The sequence below is a fragment of the Solanum dulcamara genome, chromosome 6 (assembly GCF_947179165.1).
Source record: "Solanum dulcamara chromosome 6, daSolDulc1.2, whole genome shotgun sequence".
NCBI lineage: Eukaryota > Viridiplantae > Streptophyta > Magnoliopsida > Solanales > Solanaceae > Solanum > Solanum dulcamara.
Genome location: NC_077242.1, coordinates 315,052 through 335,209, shown reverse-complemented (window position 1 = coordinate 335,209; position 20,158 = coordinate 315,052). Strand labels below are relative to the sequence as shown.

The 20,158-nt window shown below is 35.8% G+C and overlaps 3 protein-coding genes, 1 non-coding gene and 1 pseudogene across 9 annotated transcripts; 1 reads left to right on the top strand and 4 right to left on the bottom strand.

Annotated features, from left to right (window-relative positions):
• The first annotated feature begins 2,083 nt into the window (after window positions 1-2,083).
• TRNAF-GAA (transfer RNA phenylalanine (anticodon GAA)) lies at window positions 2,084-2,156 on the top strand. The gene has a single exon. It is a non-coding gene; the product is annotated as a tRNA-Phe (tRNA).
• Window positions 2,157-2,713: 557 nt separating this feature from the next.
• Window positions 2,714-7,831, bottom strand: LOC129891288 (serine/threonine-protein kinase D6PKL2-like). Of its 4 annotated transcripts, XM_055966592.1 has the most exons (4): window positions 7,643-7,831; window positions 7,283-7,325; window positions 5,811-6,881; window positions 2,714-3,814 (listed from the first exon to the last, which is right to left on the bottom strand). In XM_055966592.1, the coding sequence occupies exons 3-4, from the start codon at window positions 6,746-6,748 to the stop codon at window positions 2,938-2,940; spliced, it is 1,815 nt and encodes a 604-aa protein (XP_055822567.1). In that variant the 5' UTR covers window positions 6,749-6,881; window positions 7,283-7,325; window positions 7,643-7,831; the 3' UTR covers window positions 2,714-2,937. The 4 variants fall into 4 exon arrangements, with proteins under 4 accessions (XP_055822567.1, XP_055822568.1, XP_055822569.1 ...); XM_055966593.1 differs by lacking the exon at window positions 7,283-7,325; XM_055966594.1 differs by lacking the exons at window positions 7,283-7,325; window positions 7,643-7,831 and adding an exon at window positions 7,484-7,563.
• A 2,454-nt stretch (window positions 7,832-10,285) lies between these two features.
• LOC129893137 (uncharacterized) lies at window positions 10,286-13,359 on the bottom strand (annotated as a pseudogene).
• Window positions 13,360-14,075: 716 nt separating this feature from the next.
• LOC129893136 (pentatricopeptide repeat-containing protein At5g66520-like) lies at window positions 14,076-16,135 on the bottom strand. The gene has a single exon (XM_055968631.1). It carries the CDS (start codon window positions 16,036-16,038, stop codon window positions 14,134-14,136), a length of 1,905 nt encoding a protein of 634 aa, XP_055824606.1. The 5' UTR covers window positions 16,039-16,135; the 3' UTR covers window positions 14,076-14,133.
• Window positions 16,136-16,769: 634 nt separating this feature from the next.
• On the bottom strand, window positions 16,770-19,823 carry LOC129893201 (uncharacterized). Of its 3 annotated transcripts, none has more exons than XM_055968693.1 (3): window positions 19,715-19,823; window positions 17,580-17,893; window positions 16,770-17,015 (listed from the first exon to the last, which is right to left on the bottom strand). In XM_055968693.1, the coding sequence occupies exons 2-3, from the start codon at window positions 17,854-17,856 to the stop codon at window positions 16,936-16,938; spliced, it is 357 nt and encodes a 118-aa protein (XP_055824668.1). In that variant the 5' UTR covers window positions 17,857-17,893; window positions 19,715-19,823; the 3' UTR covers window positions 16,770-16,935. The 3 variants fall into 3 exon arrangements, with proteins under 3 accessions (XP_055824668.1, XP_055824667.1, XP_055824669.1); XM_055968692.1 differs by having other exon boundaries at window positions 19,653-19,822; XM_055968694.1 differs by having other exon boundaries at window positions 19,710-19,819.
• Window positions 19,824-20,158: the final 335 nt, after the last annotated feature.

Sequence of the window (20,158 nt, the reverse complement as noted above, 5' to 3'; positions counted from 1 at the left end):
ATATTCTACTCTAATATTTTAGCATATTGAGGTATGTAATTAAATAGTAGGTGTATTGTATTATATGAATACCATTAAGTTTATGTTATTTAGAGGAATTAAGACTTAACTCTAGGCTTGAGATTTTAAGAAATTGATTATAGAATTGAATGAGTTGTTGGGTCTAGGTTAAACATATAAATAATATTGGTGTCTACGAACTAGTTACTTATAAATATTATATATTTGATAGATTGGAAACGGTCTGAGGCATTGAAGAAAGGAAGGACATTGGTGGATTAACTTGCTTTACTTCGGTTCTTCGGTTGAGGTAGGTTATGATTTTATTCTATATCATAAGATAGACTCTTAATAGTGGTTGATAGTCATTGAGTAATGTGTGAAGTTTACTATGCATTTAATTGTTGTGGTTTGGATGATTGGTATGTTGTTGTGATTGGTCTGAAATCCCAAGACCGTGGAATCCATAATCTTGAACTTGCCCTATCAAAAATGGTGCCTTGAATAAAGAAGACTTGATGAAATATTGTTAATAAAGTGGAATGTGATAACAAAGAATGATAAATTAATTACATTTGGATCGGGTGTCACGTTAGGACACGATATTATTGGATCGGGTGTCACGTTCTGACACGGTATATTGGATCGGGTGTCACGAGCCGACACGATGTTAATGGATCGGGTGTCACACTCCGACATGGTAATATTAAAGTAAAACATATTAAAACGATTTAATACTACCAATCTCAAATAACTCATTTCCCAAAAGACCGTGGTGTGGAGGCTTGGATCCTCATGTATACTTTTGATATTGTTGATTGATTGTGTAATGGTTCATTGTGTTGTTACTTGATCTTGAGCTTGTTGGTTGCCAAATGTTAAGTGCTACGGTTGATTTTCCGCTATTACTTTATGCATATTGATTTCTATTTTGAGTCGGCCGATGATACTTACCCAGTACATGTTGTCCTGTACTGGCCCTTACTTGTATTTTTTTCCTTTGTTTATTTTGTGGAGTGCAGCGAGTGTTCCATCGACTTCGACTCGACCTCACCTCTAGTCAGTCTCCAGTTCATCAGATTGCACAGTGAGCTATCCTTCTAGCTCGTGATGGATCCTCTCGGTCACGACATAGTGTCCTTAGTTTTCGGACACGTTATGTTAATTGTTTATTCTGGTATTTGATATTTTCAGACTTAGTTTTAGAATTTAGATGTCCTTTATGTGATGACTTTTAGATTTTGGGAAACGTTAGGTAATAGATTTTAGTGGCTTTTGTTATGTCTTACTTTAATGAGGTTTGAGCTTCCGCATTATTATCGTGGTTTAAAAGTTAAATCGTTAATGTAAGTTAGGGTTTGTACCGTTGATTCTTCAACCTAGGAGGTTAAGTGTGGGTGTCCCTCATAACCCATTTTGGATCGTGACAGTATCAATCCAATTGCATTTGCATGGACACATTTTGGAAACAAAATTATTCATATTTTATTGTTTGATTGTGGAAACAATCACCAAAGAAAGATATAGAATCAATGCTCTTCCTCCATGAAGTCCCAATAACTCCACTCCCCAATAAAATAAAATAATAATCATCCTTTCGCATGATTATTAGTTCATAATGTATAATAATCACAAATTTGAATCTTAGAAGTATTTATTATTTCATCAACATTTTTATTAGAGTAGGTTGTCTCTAAATCAAACTTTTTGGGATGCAGATTTTTTGTGAACACGAAATGCTTTATACATTAAATTACTTTTTTTTTACCTATTAAAATAGGAAGTAGTAATTTAGAAAATAAGATGGTTATCTTCTATTATCTTCTATGACACATTGAAATTTAGTAATAGTTTATATAAGTCAAGATAGACTTCCTACGCCATTCTTTTTTGGGTATAAGTATTTTCTGGACCTTGAGTGAATACGAAATCTTTGTGGATCAAATTGAATGTTTACTTTATATTTGTCAGTGTAAGCTACTAACATCATGTTCCCTTGGGTGGTTATATGTTTTAGATCCTAGTATAAATGTTATTCTATGAGTATTTATAATTATTTTCTTTATAAGTTAAATATCAATATGCGGGGATAGCTCAGTTGGGAGAGCGTCAGACTGAAGATCTGAAGGTCACGTGTTCGATCCACGTTCACCGCACTAAATATTTTTTTAAAAAATTTTGCTCTCTTATTTTCGTTGTTGTTTTGTTTCAATAAGCAGGCAAAGTCTAGTTGGAATTAAAATTTGCCTCTTTAATCTAGAGCAATAATAAAATTATTTCCACATAATTTATAAGTCATGAATTCGAGTCACAGGATCAGTTATTGATACTTGCATCAGAATAGGCTATTTCGAGGTAGTTTTTTTGAATTTTACATAAACACAAGATACTTTGTATATTAGATTGTCATTTATAGTTCACAATCGATAGAGAAGGTGGATGGCTATTGAAATTTGAATTGAGTTATATCACGGTTCATATTGTGCATCTTGATTATTGGTTTATCTCCTCGAAAGCATGTGGGGGGAGAGTTTCAAACACTACAAGTCAAGAGGCTTATGATCTAGTGATATCGATAGATCTCTTACACGCTATAAGTGTTAATTTATGTCTCCCCTACTTGGTTTCTCCGTGTAGATAACTCGAATAAATACTTTAGATACAACTACCTCATACATGAAAAAGAATTGTGGAACCAAAAGAGAACAAAAAATCCAAATAAACTAACAAATTCACATCATCGATTGGTAGCATCAAACTTGTAGTGTTTTGCCATACAACAATTTTTTCAACTGTTCAATTACAACTCAAACAATAATATGATCATCAAACCTTCACATAACATCTTCCAATTGTTGTACAGCCTTCGTATGTTTCATTTAGTGAAGAGGAACAGCCAATCGGCTCGACGAAAAAAAAAAGATTTAAAATAATAGATTAAAAGAAATCAAATTCAAGATAGTTGTCTGAATTCTTCTGGTATGGAACAGTTCCAGCTACAGTTTTCTCACTGGTTGATGCTGCTGGTGGAACTGAAATTCTCTCGAATTCCACGGGCCTCGGGATCTCAGGAGGGCTCGCGCAACGAATCAAAGCCCAATTTACGCCTTCAAAGAAGGGATGCTGCTTGATTTCTGTGGCTCCTCTTTTGTATGCCAATCGATGTTGTGGCTCCTTCACGAGCAAGCCTCGGATAAGATCCCTTGCAGAGAAACTGACCACTGGAGATTCTGGAAATCGTAGGGGCTGACCAACAACGTTGAAAAGAGTTTGTCGATTTCCTAATCCCTTGAAAGGTGTTTTGCCAAATAGTAACTCGTATAGAAAGATACCAAACGTCCACCAGTCCACTGCACTCCCATGTCCTTCGCCTTTGATTATCTCGGGTGCTAAATACTCGTGAGTCCCGACAAATGACATTGACCGCGCTCCAGTAGGCTCAGCAATAAGCTCTGGTAATGGGCTAACTTGGTTACCTATTTCATTTTTAGTTTTCTTTTCTTTCTTTGACTTGCTGGAAAAGAGGCGAGGCCCGAAACATGTTGTAGGAACAGCACAAGATGGCTGAATACACGAGGGCTCAATGCATGCTGGCTGCACACAATAAGCTGAATTCTTGCGCAGCGGCTCACCTTCAAGAGATGATGATTTGACAAGCGTTGGACTGACAGCACAGCGAAGGGAGAGATCAAAATCAGACAGCATTATGTGTCCATCTTCTCTGACAAGCACATTTTCTGGCTTGAGATCACGGTAGACAATGCCAAGCATGTGGAGGTATTCCAGAGAAAGGAGCACTTCTGCTACGTAGAACCTATACAATACAACACAAACGAATTAATAAACTGCAGCCACGAACACAAACTTTTTGTTCATGAGTTTAAATTAAGCAAAGGCAGAAAGCAGAAATGAAAATCCTGGTAATTTCTTCCTGCTTACTTCATTGGAGTTTTAGCACTCACCAGAAGGCTTATATCTATTCAACTCAAGAGAAAAATACACAAATATTCCTGATACTTCATATATTCCGAAAACCTGCCACATCCCATTCAAATCATGTCAAGAAACATTTATGAATACTAATTTAAAACTTTCTTCATATGCACAGTATCTTAGACCCCTCCCACCAGCACAGCAAGGCTTGAACATATAAGAAGAAACCACCTAGTATTTTTGTTTCTGCTTGGTTTTGAACCGGAGACCACATAGTTCTCAACCCACTTCATTGAGCATTAGGACACACTCTTGGGTGCAAGGTGGGAAAATTTATTGCAAAGAAGAGAGAACTGCCAACAAAACTGAAGAGCTGGTTACGACTTTCATTATTCCAGTAACTTGGGAGACGGGAGCCGAAATCATCAAACAAAGAAGAGGCCAGAAAGGTAACCCCGCCCCCTCAAAAAAAAGAAGTTATTACTGAATGGTAGTGATTTAGTTCAATAGTGACAAAACTTCTTTGTGGATCATCTTTATCAATTTTCCTTTGTTTGGGTTACAACATTTTCTTTTCCTTTTATTCAAGGGGAGGGGAAGGCGAGACTTGCCTCAGATCTGGTTATTTAAATGCTTCTGTCTTTACTAACTAGCAGAATTTGACTTATGCACACATTGAGAATACAGTTGGATAGGTTATTATAAGAGTTTGTTAGATATATCAAATAAATAGTCGAACGGCCAGAAAGATTTTAAGATGTGATACACAATTGAAACTAATGTTTTTGATAAAGTAAATATTTCCATTACAACTATTAACTTCATCAAATAAAAAACTTCCATTACATTAAAGAGGTCAATGTTTTGCAAATGACTAAAAAGAAAGTAGGTCACAGGAATGAGTCAAAGTGAGCTTTGTCTGTCTTTCAATGCTCCAACACCAACCAACAAGTCAATAATGTTTCTTAAATATTTTAAATCAGGTGGATGACTACTAAAATGAAGGATACAAACAAACGACGACATACCCCAATTACAAGACCACACAACAAACAGTAATCTTAATGACTACAGAAATATGTTATGTGCCTGCAGGCACCAAAACCTTGATGTAAAATAAACAGCATTACCATGTGCAATCAAAATAGTGGTCACACTAACTTGCATCAAAATAGGAAATAAGTTGATGGACATGCAACAGGCAACAGAGAACAAAAACAGCTTCTTATAGATCCAGCACAGGAGAGGAATATAAACCAGTTCAAACATCCACTTGACTTAATAAGAAAAACACGAGTAAATGATACCTATGGAAAAAAAAACAACCAAGCAAATGATCCCAAAAGTAGCTCGAGCACACTCATTTTATGAATTTAAGATGTGGGATCTAAACAACTGAGCAAAGAAAAAAGTTTAGAATATCAAATAACCAGCTTTTTGAACAAACATATATCTAGATGAGGCCATCGTGCAATGAAAATGTCCAAAAGTAAATGATATAAGTGGTTAGTACATGCAATCCAACCGCTTTAGGGACTTGAAAGAATTCAATTCAATTTCTCTAGTCAACAACAAGATGAAGATATAACCCCCAAGAAATCATATGCCATTTAAAGACATTTATATCCTTTGATTGCTATTAGTCTATCTGTCGGATCAATTATTTTTTTATGAAGAAATAATGGATGGTGTTGGATTAATTATGTCTACAGCCATAACAAAAACATATCTAGACCTAACAGTTAAAAGATATAGCCAATGTCATAAATTGTGGAAATAATACTCAAGACTGAAAGCAACAAAAGATGCAACCTTTTTTTAAAAGAAAGCAGAGCACACTATCTTAACACGGTAAGGTCAGAGATCAAGTATCATACTTCACAGCTTGTTCTGAAAAATGCTTCCCTGGTTGTCTTTGTCTGAGTGTGTGCAGGTCTCCTCCTGGGCAGAACTCCATCACTAGACATGAAAACTTTTCTGTTTCAAAATGGCTATATAATGTTGGGAGAAATGGATGGTCCAGGGATTGCAATATCTCTCTTTCTGTCTGAGCACGAAGCAATTTCTTACGACTAGCTAACGACGCCTTATCCATAACTTTCATGGCAAAATAACACTTTGTTCCACACAACTCAGATAGATACACACTTCCAATATCACCACTTCCCAATTTCTTCAGCAACCGAAAGTGCCTCAAATCCAATGCCCCATCTTTACTCCGGATAGCTTGGATGGCTTCCCATCTTGAGTCATTAGCTTTATGAGGTTTGTTGACACTGCTGCTCAAGCTGCTAGAAGTACTCTCCTCACTTACGTCAGTTCCTGTGCTACCCCTACAGATGCTGCTCTTACCACTCTCAAGAAAATCTGCCCGATCGCTAATTTTGGCACTTCCGCTTGTTTTTGCAATACTGCTAGCCCCATCACTAACTTTGGCTGATGCTGAGCTGTCCTTGATAGAACTTTTCCTTTCCTGATCAGCTGTGCCTTGTGAGCCTTTTGCCTCAGCAGGCATAGAACCTACTCCGCTAGCTGAATGTTTTGAATTGCCCAAATACAAGCTTGAATTGAATTTATCAGCAAATGAGTTGGAAGATCCCTTAGGTTGACTACTTTGTGACTTTTGGCTGACTGTTGATTCTACCACAAGCTGTTTCGATACAACTTCTCGTTCTTTAGAAGTTGCAATCTCTAATTTGTTACTTTTCGAAACTTGGGAAGGTACAGACCTGCGTGAACTCCGTTCTTCTGTCTGATTTCCAGTTGTCTTGTTCAGCTTTTCGGCTGAACTCTTGGAAGAAGGTGTCGAAGCCATTTACACGAATATTGATACCTAAATGCACTATGCTCACCAAACCCATTACTCAGACTCCAAGTTCAAGTCATTAACCCCCTTCTCATTAGAAAAACACATCAACATAAGCAGCTCCATCAACAACAGAAAGTTCCTAAATTGAAACAAGAAAACCATAAAAACACAGCCCACCGCGCAATCACAGTCAAATGTTCCTAAATTGAAACAAGAAAATCATAAAAACATAGCCCAACGCGCAATCACAGTTAAAAGTTCCTAACTTGAAGCAATAGAACCATAAAACACAACCCATGTCACTATTTCAAGAGACAAAAAGAAACAGAACTTGAAATCATTGAGCAAGGCAAAAATGGAAAGAAAAAAAGATCTGAACACAAGAAGGGGTTGGCATGCTATAGCCACCCAGAGTCCACAAGGTCAAAAATCAACATTCATTTAGTAGGCTAATCCAACAAAAATTAAGCAGCAGGCAGCAAATCATTATTACTTGGTAACAATTAAAGGTCCAAGACACCTAATGTCTTAAACATTTACCTCAAAAAATGACCAAATTCCTTTTTTGCCAGGACACAAGAACCTAATAACAAGGCAAAACATTAAAATGCAGACATTAAAGAGCGCTCAAAGAGCCATCAAACACCACGTAGAAGAATATAAGAACAACCCCACATAGCTGGAAAAAAGAAACAGAAGAAGGGTCAATGAAAGCACACAGATCTTGTGTAAAAGACCCACCTTTTTTTTTCTTTTTTTCCCAAGAAAACCCTACCAAAGGAAAATCGTTAAACCCCAGAAAGACCCATATGCTAAAAACAAAGAAGGCCTAAAAAACCCACCCAGCAAATCACTGGACCAGTTCAAAAGTACTAAAAAAAGCAGCCTAAAAAATAGTACCTGAAGTCACAAAGATGAGAACTTTGAGGGTTTTTTTGTTCAGCAATAGACAGAAAAAAAGCAATCTTTATACTGTTAGATAAAGAAAAGATATAAAAGAGAGGGGGGGACCTAATTGTGAGGAGAGAAAAAGGTTTGGGAGTGAAGAAAATGAGTTGGGTTGGGTGATTCTTGACAATTGGGGCTAAATCTAATGTACCAAATTAGTAGTCTCTATTAACAAATTGAGAACATGGGGGGTCAAAGCTAAAGTAAAGCTTTTCACGTTCAATTATTTCATTGTATTTTGTCCCAAACACAAGTGTCTGAATCAACAAACATAAGGGCCACCACCCCTCTCCAACCTGTCTATCATGCTTTCTTTTATTGTGTTATTCCAATTAAAAAACACCAAAATTAGAGATCATGAATCTCCACAAAACTCTAATAACAAAGAGTTATTGGTATTATTACTACTATTTTTCTCATCTTTCCACATATTTTTTGAGTTCAGAGTCTATTAAAAATGATTTATTTCTGCCTTATAAAAATTGGAGTAAGATATGCATATATCAGATTCTACTTGTAAAATTATTCTAAGTTGGTTGCTGTTGTCATTTTTTTCCGTATCAACTACATATAAGGGGTTAATTCAGTGGTGAGCCATTGTGGTTGAATGCGAGTTAAATTTAGTGTTAGTCAGATTTTTAGTTTATGAAATTTGGACTGCATAAAGTTTTGCTTATTGAGTTCTGAATAGACTATCTATACATGTTTGATGAATTTTTAATAATAAAAAAAAATTAAACTTAAATTATACTGAACTTGTAACTACCATTATCGCTCTACCTAGTATTAAATTGATATGAAGTTATAGTAGGACCTTTCAAACGCACCATAATCTTTGCAAATAATTATAGCAAAATTAGGTAACAATTTTCTTAAACGAGTAGAGTTGGACTCTTTCGTGTTTAATTCCTTGTTCGAGTGAATAGACAAAACATAAATTGATAAAGTTTTCTTCAAGAAGTAGTGATGATCCCTTTTTGGTATTCACCATTTATTTATTTGGATGTTAAAACAAGACAAGTGTCAAGAAAATCTAAAATTGATCTTATCTCGAGGGGCTTTATAAATTTATAATTTGAGTAATGATAGATAATTTTCACCTAACGGGTTAGGTTAACTTACAACAAGTAGATAAATTTTCATAACTAGTCAAATTGACATGACAAGGTATATTCTTTTTATAATTATCAGTATATTCTACTTAAATTAGTATAATTTTATATCATACATATATTATCACGATTTTTTTTCTACACAATCCAACCTTGACTTTGCACTGACTCTCCGCTCCATATAACATCTCACCCCACGTGGTAGGGTGTTTTCCAGGCTAATTTTCATATTTTTTTTCCAACTCTTTTCATGCGCGCTTGGTCCACTAGCCACTAGCCACTAGCCACTAGCCACACCATATTGTGGTTCTTGGCTTGTGAAATGGTGCCTTTCACAGAGTTGTTAGCAGTCAAATCAATTATGGTCCAAATTAGGTGAAAAAATTAAGAAATGAGATCTAATTTTTGGTAGCAAATTTATAAGTGAAAATGATTTATTGTTGTGGATCATAGCAATTGTATTTATTATGTCACCTCATAACAGTCTGGATTCTGATCTAAAAGAGAACAAACAAATAAATATTTGTATATAAAATTAAGAAAGAAAAAAAAAGAGTCACGGGTTTACTCTTAATTTCCATGTGAAAGGGGAATAATGTCAAAATTTTCCTTTCTTCCTAATTTTTTTAAAAAGCAAATTATGTTATATTTAATCATTGAGTCTGGCCAATAATTAGATATACTGAAATGTACTTAGTATTAAAAAAGAAAAAAGAAAAAAAAGGTAGAACATAGCTAAAGAGTTGTAAATTGATGTTGGTTTGACTTCATTAAATTGTTACGACTAAAATATTACATATTTCAAGAAATTATCGATTTAGAATATATTATTTATTAAAATTTTAGTAATTTTTTTATACGAAATAGTTACAGAATCTCCTTACTCCATGATGTTTACATAAAGTTCATCTTTAAGAAAGTCCTCGAGAGGATTTACTTCGTGCTCTACTTGACTTTTGATGTTACATTATTTAAATTAGAAAACAAAATATTCCTATACTATGTATCAAAAACACTACTTATATTATCCATCCGCCATTGTTTAGTAGGTGGACGAATACTCTTATGATTAAGGTAATTGAAGGTCAATATTAAGAAGCGTGAGAAAATTTTAAAGGACAGATAATACGAACGAAAAAGAGCATGATTATTTGATATTATAGGTGGGCACCTGAATTTGAGGTACTCCACAACTATACAAGGGAGGACATAACGTGATTTGGTCAAATTGGTCTGACCTTTGCCACTTTCAAAGCCATTGTTTATTTGACCAATTGAGTAGTTAATTGAGGAATGGTGCATTCACTATTTAACATTACAAACACCTAGACATTGTTGACCACAACTATTTTTTTTTGCAACAAAGGATTTTTTATTTTTTTCAATAATTGACCAAATATTTCTAAAAAAGAAAACCTGCAAGATTTTAGAGTGGTTCAACAACAAATCTCATAAGTGGGATCAACGGATGATAGAGTAGGTAGAGAAGTTGATTCTACAAGATACTCGATAGAACAAACAGTGAAAAAGAGTCAAAGCGACAAACAAAAACAACAAGCTCAAATGAACTAATGAGTTTTCATATGCAAGATTGGCTACCCATAGTCCTTACAAGAACAAAAGTCATCTTTATAACAATGAAACTTATTACTATCGCGCACAACTAATTCTCACTTGACAATTTCTGATATTACTTTTGAAAGCAGCATGACAGTCTTCACAAATGCGAAGATTCTTCATTATTCTGATCGTCTTTCCTGGTTAGGTGTTCATTGAACCAAAAACAAGGGATAATTTTATCCAACAAAGGATGCATCTATGAAATTGCTACCCTAAAGAGATATGAATGGAAGTTGTTCTAGGCTATTTGTGATATCAGCTCCCAGTTTTGTTGAATCATCTGAAACCACCTTCGGCGTGATACCAGTACTGCAAACAACATGTAAGCTGAGAAAATGTGTATAAGAGATGGACTCAACGTGATACATATTCTGCAAATAAGCAAGAATGCAGAGATGGATCAAAAACTTTGCAGATAAGTCCTAAATGTTTGAATGTTTTATGGAACCATTCACATTTCCACAAGAATTTATCAGACTCATTCATATAAAAATATATCAAGTTTTTGGCAAAACCAAAGCCACCACAATGTCCAGTAACATCATAGATGCAAACCTCCATCAACAATCCGACAATAACAACACAGGGACCACCAACATCCCGAACCTAATCCTACATAGATGTATATCCAGCCACAGCTCCATCAGTTAAAGTTGTTTGACCTGGATTACACAATTTTACATCCAGTACAACCACTCAAGTAAAGACAAAAGACAGTGAGTAGTGCAGCTTCTGAAATCTTAAATTCTATCAAGATGAGCCAACTAATGATCTGAGTCCTAAATTCGATTAGCCATTGCAGCAACAAGGTTTCATTCCCCATGGAAAAACTATTTCTCGGATTCATCAACAAAGAAAAAAAGAATATTTAGATCCTAACCAAATTGCTGGAAAGGAAACATCCATTAAGAAGTTGAAAAAAGATAAATTGAGGAACAGGTTGCAACATGAAGCTTTGTAGCTGTGTCATTTCCATTGGTTCTTTCATTTCTTAGACATACGGACTTTCCAAGGTTCAACGTGCTATGACATGGCAATTTTTGTACCATAAACTACACAGCATAAATGGATCCATCATTTACCACGATGTCACTCAAGCAAATGGAAAGGAAACAATGAAACCTTACCAACTTTTAATGCTGATAAACATCAGGAAGTCGTAAACCCACACTTGCAACAGATTTGCCCAGCACTTTTGTCATCTCATTTGATCTATCCACTGCAATGTTGTAAGAAAATAACAAGTCCTACAAAAACAAAGAAAGTCACATTTGTAAGATGCAATTAATATCACAATTCAAGATAACAAGAACATAAGACCCAAAGAAACATGATTGGAGAGAGTTCACCGCGCAAAAATGTTATAGTTGAGAAAGGAAGACTTCCCATGACTCCCTTGAAATTGTTTCAACTTATGGTCAAGTCATAAAGATAAGACCACTGGTTACGGTTATACATTACGCTTATCAGAAAAAAACCTTTCGTAATATGATCGAATATACAACATTAATAATGACACAATAACAAAACCTTAATCTAACCAATTGGTATAGCCTCTATGTATCCCTTTTTATCCTTAACAAAATCCACATTGATTCCAAGAAATTACCGAGAATTTTCCTCCATATTATTTTCAGTCTACCTCATTCCTTCCACTCTCTCCTGATTACGATGACTTATAATCTTATCTGATATTGTGTGATTACACATACATCTAGACATCGACATTTTTGTGAGCTCTAATCTTTCAAGTGCATTAGACCTTAAACGCTGAACATTCAATCCCATAACATTAATGTCCTCACTACCTTCTGTGATACTTACAATTCACTCGGCTATACGCCTTAACTAAGTAAATTAAAACATTATTAACAGACTAGAGATTTCCTATTTATACTTCTGATGTCCAAATCTATCTAATTCTTTTAAAAAGCCTCTCAAACTAACTTTTAATTACTTTTTAACAAATGTTTTCATGTATTCTTCCATTAATAACACTACTTCCCCACTTTGTAGAACTACACTGGATATGTTGCTATATATTTTTCCATTACTAACACTATAATAAAGATCTATAATTAACTTTGTATAATTCATCTTAGTCAAGAAGCAAAAGCTCCCACTGTACATGGGATCTGGGGAAGAGTCAGACCACAAAGGTCTACTATGCAGTCTTACCCTCCATTTTTAAGAGGTTGTTTCCATACTCAAACCTTGACCTCCTAGTAACATGACAACAATTTTGCTAGTTACACTGAAGCTACCCTTCCAAATAAGATAAATGACACGACCAGGCGCTGAGCGGTTCATCTGAAGCCCCTTCAAAGAAAACTACACTATTTATACACGGTGGATATACAGTAGTGAAGCCCCTTTGGCTTCTTCATATTTTGAAACCCATTACAGAAAATACTAAATCCGCTACTGGACGCGACCACACCAAGTAGGTGGTTACATAAAATGAGACATTTCATAACAATCAAAACCAACATTGTACTTAAAATAACAAACTGATAGAATGCATCAGGTAAAAAGAAAAAGAGGGGCTACAACTTAACAAAAAATGGGGATAATTAATTAAAGAGATGAAGCTACCTTATGATAATGGATATTGTTGAGAAGGATAAGTTTGAGCAAGATTAATTCTTTGCTGAGTAAAAGAAGAGTCTTTGGGGTATTCAAGAATCAAGATTTCTGCTTTTCTTGAATTCTTCCCTGATGAAATCAGTGAAATGAACCTTGTGTTCTTCCTTTCCTATATGTTTTTTCACTGATTTAAGTAGATTTCTATACACTATTAGAGTACCTATTAGACCTTCAGAAGAACCCATTTCTGCAAAATACAATTGAACAGATATTGTGAAAAATCAAAACTTCGTAAATCGAATACTGGGGAAAATAAGAGGAAGAAATCATTGAATACATTTTAATGTAGTTTTCGAAGATTCAAAGACGGGGAGAAAATGACAAAAATGGTCTCCATGTTTGAGGATATGTTCAAAATAGTCCTTTTAAGTATGTATTTGAACAATCGTGGTCCTTTTTTAAGTTTATCTAAAAGTTAATAGTTTTAGTTTCCATCAAATATTTATCCAATTTTGTCTACTAAATTTGACGTGAACAATGAAAAAAAGAAGGAAATTAACGGGAACTCACATTTAGAGATGAAATTTTGTAGTTTCTGTTATTTTTTAAATTTATTTATAGAGTCTGGTGAAATTTTTGAGGTATAATTTCAACTGTTTCTAAAGAATTACCTCAAAAGGAACGCTAGCTATATGCTTAACACATCCAATTCTATCGAAGTTTTCTTGGAAATGATTTTCAATGCCGAAGCTTATGCTCTCTTTCTGTGTGGGATGATACCGAGGAGAGAGGGGAATGCATTGAGGCGGTGAGCAAGACAACTACATTTTGGCTTGTCTTTCTCTATCAGGCCCCATTCAGGGTTTTTGTCAAGTACCTCTCGCTTCTCAGAAAAGAAATCCATAAAGTCCTTGATAGGATTGACAGCATCCCCCTCAAAGCACAATTCAGAGACAGAATCTCGAATGACATATTTTAGGATTTGATTGGACTTTCTTGGTGTATATGGTTAAATCTTTTTTTTGCAATTGTTCCTGTGAAATCTAACAGAAACAGAGTTAGGGAAATATTTGAATCAAGAAACATATATTACAGTATACAAAAGGTGTCCAAGTGCAAGACGTGCTACCAATAGTCTTTACAAGAACAAAATCCATCTTTAAAACAATGAAACCTATTCCTATCACGCACAATTATCTCTCGCTTGATAATTTCTGATATTACTTTGAAAGCAGCATGACAATCTTCACAAACGCGAAGATTCTTCATTATTCTGATTGTCTCTCCTGGTTTTGTGTTCATCAAACTGAAAACAAGAGCCAATTTCTCACTATGGCGATACAAATGTTTTTCTTTCTCATTCTCTTCTATGTCTAGTAGAATCACTGAAGTATTTGGTACATATCCTTTGGACTTCATTTGTTCTAGCAGTTTGTTCCATCTTTTAAAGATCTCCTCAGCCTGAGGATGGTTATCATCTCCAGCCACAAATTCGTGTGTTGCTCCTGCTATAGTAATAGAACTCCAACCTGGACTTTTCTTTACTCCACGATCTTTCATCAACTTCCTCACCCTTGCTACATCTTCCCAACGCTTAGCTTCTGCATATATATTTGACATAATAATGTAATATCCATCGTTAAGAGGATCCAGTATACCTAAGTGCCTGATAGCTTCCTCAGCCATTTCCAAATCCTTTTGAAGTCTACATCCACCAAGAAACGAACCCCATACAACAGCATTCGGTTTTATAGGCATGCTCGTGATGAGCTCATATGCATCTTGAAGAAGTCCTGCTCGACTCAAGAGATCAACCATGCAACCATAATGCTCAATTTGGGGGGAAATGTTATAGTCTCTACTCATGCTGGTAAAAAAATTTCGCCCTTTGTTGATCAACCCCATATGGCTACAAGCGTGCAAGATTCCAAGAAACGTTACCTCATTAGGCTTCATTCCCATTTTGATCATCTCGTTAAAGAGTTCTAATGCTTCATCCGCCTGCCCATGGATAGCTAAACCCTGGATCATGGCTGACCATGATACAATTGTTCGTTCCTTCATTTCTTCGAAAACAGCTTTTGCAGCCTCTAAGCAGCCACACTTAATGTACATGTCAATCAGAGTGTTACAAATGTGAACATTTCTCCTGAACCCGCTCTTATTTGAATACTCATGGATCCTCTTGCCCAATTCAAGTGCACCCAAGTCAGCACAAGCTGCAAGAACAGCCACCACAGTCACTTCATTCGACCTCAAGCCGGTCTCTTCCATTTCTAGAAAAAGCCTAATAGCCTCTTTAGCCTTCCCGCAATGCACGAAACCAGTAATCATAGCAGTCCAAGACCTTAAATTTCTCTCAGGCATTTTCCCAAACAAGTCAAACGCCCCATCAACATCACCCTTTTTCGCTAATTGGGTAATCATTATATTCCAAGACACAACATCTCGTTGAGGCATTTTATCGAACAGAAGGAGGGAATCATCCATTGCTCCACACGTAGCATACAAATGAAGAAGTGCGTTTAGCAAAACTAAATTCGATTGAAACCCAAGTTTCTCTACATACGCATGAACAATTCTCCCACACGAAAGATCCCGTAAACCCACACAAGCCTTGAGAACAAAAGAGCAAGTGAAACAGTCAAGACTCACATTGTAACTACGCATTTGATGAAACAAGAAAATTGCATCAATTACAGAAGGACCTTCAGCAAGATTTCTCAAACAGCTATTCCATATAGAAACTTCTTGCTGGTCAAGAGAGTTGAAAATCTGTTGAGCGAAGGGGAAGTTGGGAGTAAGTGCACAAATGGAAGCGACCCGAGAAAGTGGGAGTAGTGAAAGAGGTTTATTGGTTTTGATGAGAAAGGCAACAGCTTGTTTGAGCTCGAATGGAGAGGTGAAATGGTGGACAAGGGTAGTATTGGGGATTTGTGAAGTGGGTGTTTGTACATTGTTGTTGTGATCAATGGAAGCTTTGAGTTTTGGGGAATAAAGTGGAGATGCCAAGCAAACAGAATGCAGCATTGCCTTAGCTTCAATGTTAGCTGCTAATGACGCATCAGCCTATATAGTTGTATTTTTTTTGTTGTTGATGTTGGTGTTTGGGGTACGCCGATTGTGGTGGTGGTGGTTGTGGGGGGGGGGGGGTCTCATTGGTGTTCCGGTACTTACATTGGGGTTCAACTAAATTCCGCATCATCATATATACTTCTTTTGTATATTCAATGTTGCCTGTATCCCAATCATATTTGTAATGATAAAAAATGACGGGATAACTCTTATCTGACGTGGATACTGATATTTTGTCCAAATCAGCATGATTGAGGGTCACACGTAGCTATAGAGATGTCTAAAATGCTTGTTTAATCGAGTTGAAGTATCTAAATGAAACTTCATGAAGTACAAGAGTCGGGATGATAAACCAAAATAGACACAAAAATCTCCAAGGTCATTCCGCCTAAATGGTTCACCAAATCTTATCCTATGTCCACATCTTATCCTATGATTGTTACTTTATATGTAAATCAAGTTTGAAATATCCACTCTCAAATTCGGAAGTTCTAAAGTATCAAACCATATAGTTTGCACATCGAAACATCAAGAACCACAAAACGTAAACTGCTTCCGGAAGTTGGTCCTTCATACTGTAGAAACTGATGTATTGAATACAACATTGGGGGAGGGGGGGGGTGCATACAAAAATTACATAATGAACCAAATTTCAATCGACACGCAAGGGACTAGGACAAAATAAATGTTGCAAACTCATCAAACTCGAACTCATTATGAAAACCAGTAATTACATTCAGAAGTTAATTGAAGTGCAAAGGACAAAATGCGTGTTAGAAATAAAAACTATCACAAAACTCATTACAGAAACTATTATAACTACATTCAGAGTTTACATGAAATGTGAAGACCTCAATAGTCAGGGATTGCAGTAAATCGATAACCTTGAGCACCTCTCCAAGAGTAATATGCAATCCGCGTCTCATAAAAACCTGCAAGTAATCATCGAGGTCAAAGTTGATCGTTGGAAGTTGCCTAATCAATTAATAAATGAAAAAGTGAATATGAACTTTAAATAGATAACTTATTACGCAACCAGAAGCGTAGTCAGTATTAGACTCAAGACTGTCTAAACAAAACGGGGCAAATATGACTTTAAGTAGAATCTATTGTCTATTGCAGAAGTTTACAACATGTAATGGACATCCCAAAAGATCAATCACATATGACCAGTTTCAAGTGCAGACCTACAATCACCTTGATATGTGCTTCTAGAGACTACGGAGAGGACAGATATGATAACAAGTAGCTCAACCATTTACTATCTCACCTATTTATTATGCTGCAAATTCAATGTAAGTTACCTTGTTAACACAAACTGGCAATCACGCTGTCAAATAAATGGTGCAGATGCAAAGTGATTCTGGATTTAATGAACTACTACACTCTCCTCGAGGATATCTTGAACAATTATTAATGAACTACTACATTATGGACAAAAATGTTGCAGTTTAAGCATCCAAAGCAATATAAACTGATGTATGTTTTTGACTTACCAGGGAGAAAAGTGAGGAATCCAAGTCCAAGGAGACCATAAGCCTGGGAACTCTCTCCTTCCATATGACCAGATAAGATGAAGTAGGATAGTAAGAGAAGCAGACATCCCAAAAAGAGCAGAAAAAGAGCAAGGGCAATGGATTTCCAGGGGATTCTATCTAACGATTTTGGTGAATAATCAAATCTAGGGTCAGCTCGCTTGCCAGAATTTCCATAATAGTCATCATCTTCATCCACAGCGAGACGACTGTAATTAATATTCCGCCTAGAAGCCATACAGTAGAATTCCCAGTCTTTGAATTGGAATAGATGTCTGCAAATTTCTTCAGATGGTCACTCTGAATAAGGCAGCTCAAACGAACACCAACCAAATATGAACACAAGGATTTGACTACCAGAATATATCATAAGTTGGCAAGGGTAGAGTTTAAAAATTATATACCATCTTTGGTCTAGAAGGAAAACTGCAAAGATTAGTTCGATAAACACATATAACAAAAAGGCGAAACACTACAACTACAGTCTACATTAAATACCTTCGGCGATCAGTATATCCCAAAGCTCAATAAACAAACCAAAATATTAAATGTCTTCGGCCAGACCCTCTTTCTGAAGCATCATCAAATTGAGGATTTAGTGAGACCTTTACATGGCTTCTACTTGGCGCTTATAATTTGAAAAGTAAATGAGATTATTAGAACTCATCGACCATTTTGTAAAGCTCTCCAGGTGGCAAATTCTTATAAATTTGCTACTCAAAGCACTAAATTATGCTGGTATCACACCAAATCTATCATAGACAGCCTGTTTCTGACTTGTATCATAAGGAAAACTTTTCAAATAACAAAGTCCTGATCTCCTTGCTTTTTTTTTGTGCAAATTGGCTGGAAAGGCAAAGACGGCCTTCTAACAGTGAAGAATTGCCCCTTATTAACTTTGAGGCACTGGTCAAGAGAAGACTTTTTTTCTTTAGAGAAAAAAAAGAAAAACGGTGTCAATGAGAAAAACATGTTCAAGAGAACATTTTTATTTGGTAAGATGTCTATCAAAATTAACGTGGTGAAATCATATGCCCTCCAGAGGAACTCTATATGTATAGTCGACTGTCTCAGTTGACACTATCGCTTTACCTATGTTTCGGAAGACTTTTTCCAAAAAATCAACAGCATTTGCATCCCCTTGACCCTATAGTGATAGAATTTTACTTAACAAAGAACAGAACCACAGGAGAGTCATCTTTGCTCAAGTGTGACTATAGACGACTGACTTTGGAAGCGGAACAGAACCTATTTCTGCTATTCCAGATTCTTGTTGAAAGTAGCAAAATCAAGGTTGATGATAAATTCAGCAAAGTTTCCATGTGTTCTACCTTTGCACAGTCTCGGTCGTGTGTGTTAATGTGTAGATCAAGGTAAGGGAAAGGTTTGCATTCATCCTATAATCGTGCTTCAAATTCTTCTTTTCTTTTAAGCTGAATCTCTATCAGAAACAACTTCTCTACCACATAAAGGTAGGGGCAATGTCTTCATACATCCTACCTTCCCCGGATCCCACTTGTGGAATTGCACCACCGGATATGTTGTAGTTGCTGTTTGGACTATCAAATGTTTCATAATTCTTAAATGGCTTTTTAATCAGGTCAATTCTTTGAGTGTTCTCTAAGGAACATCAAAATCAAACAATCAGAAATTCTAGATGTCATTTCTTTCTATCAAGTAAAAAACCAATCTTTTTCTATCCATAAAGGCCAAACCCAAGGGCGGCTCAACCCTAAAGCCACTAAATGCCCCAAAAATAAGGGCCTCCAAAGAAGCAAAAATCCCCCAAATTCAGTTCCCTCAAATAATAAAACATACCGAAGATGCACAAAAAGGAAATAAATTCGACGGATTAAACGAAGAACCAAAAGAACTGAGCAGACAAAAGATGAAGGAGATACATAATGACAGCGCGCGCATGTCGGACTCTTCAACATGTATGCGGCATCGAAAGAGCCCGGCGTAACTTAGATAATCATTCAAAAACACATAAATGAATAAAACATTCTGCTAATTCGAAAACTTCACACTAACCTTGAAGAGAAAGAAAACACAAATTCTTCAAACAAGGTGACCAGAATACCGACGGACCTTACCGGCGACGATTACAGTAGATCCGAGAAATCGCGCCCAATTTTGACTGGATACTGCAATTTCTCTTTGTTCCTTATAATTTTCCTGTCGTTTCTACTTTCTACTATATATAATTACTCAATTTCAAATTTATCTCAAATTTAATAATTTATCTATATAAAATTTATCGTAAATTATAGTACTACTAAATATGTATTCGTGTCTTGTTTGATTACTTAGTACTCCAAACATTCCTTGGATTGTTTGGGGTAAGGGATAATAAAATAGTTTTAAAATAAAAAAATAATTAGGGGAAAAATTTTGGTATTTTGTTTGATCGATAAGTTTGGATAACCTATTTCACTGTTTATATTACGGTGATGGAATAACTTATCTCACCTTATCTCATGATATCTAATATCAGAATAATTAATTATGGATAACTTGTTCCTAATCAAACAATCCCC

Excerpts from the sequence above, each read along its gene's own strand:
- LOC129891288 (XM_055966592.1), bottom strand. The coding sequence starts at position 6,748 with ATGGCTTCGACACCTTCTTCCAAGAGTTCAGCCGAAAAGCTGAACAAG. Across the intron at positions 3,815-5,810 it reads TTTTCAGAACAAGCTGTGAA|GTTCTACGTAGCAGAAGTGC; the intron begins GTATGATACTTG and ends TGTATTGTATAG.
- LOC129893136 (XM_055968631.1), bottom strand. The coding sequence starts at position 16,038 with ATGCTGCATTCTGTTTGCTTGGCATCTCCACTTTATTCCCCAAAACTC.
- LOC129893201 (XM_055968693.1), bottom strand. The coding sequence starts at position 17,856 with ATGGCTTCTAGGCGGAATATTAATTACAGTCGTCTCGCTGTGGATGAA. Across the intron at positions 17,016-17,579 it reads ATTCCTCACTTTTCTCCCTG|GTTTTTATGAGACGCGGATT; the intron begins GTAAGTCAAAAA and ends GATTACTTGCAG.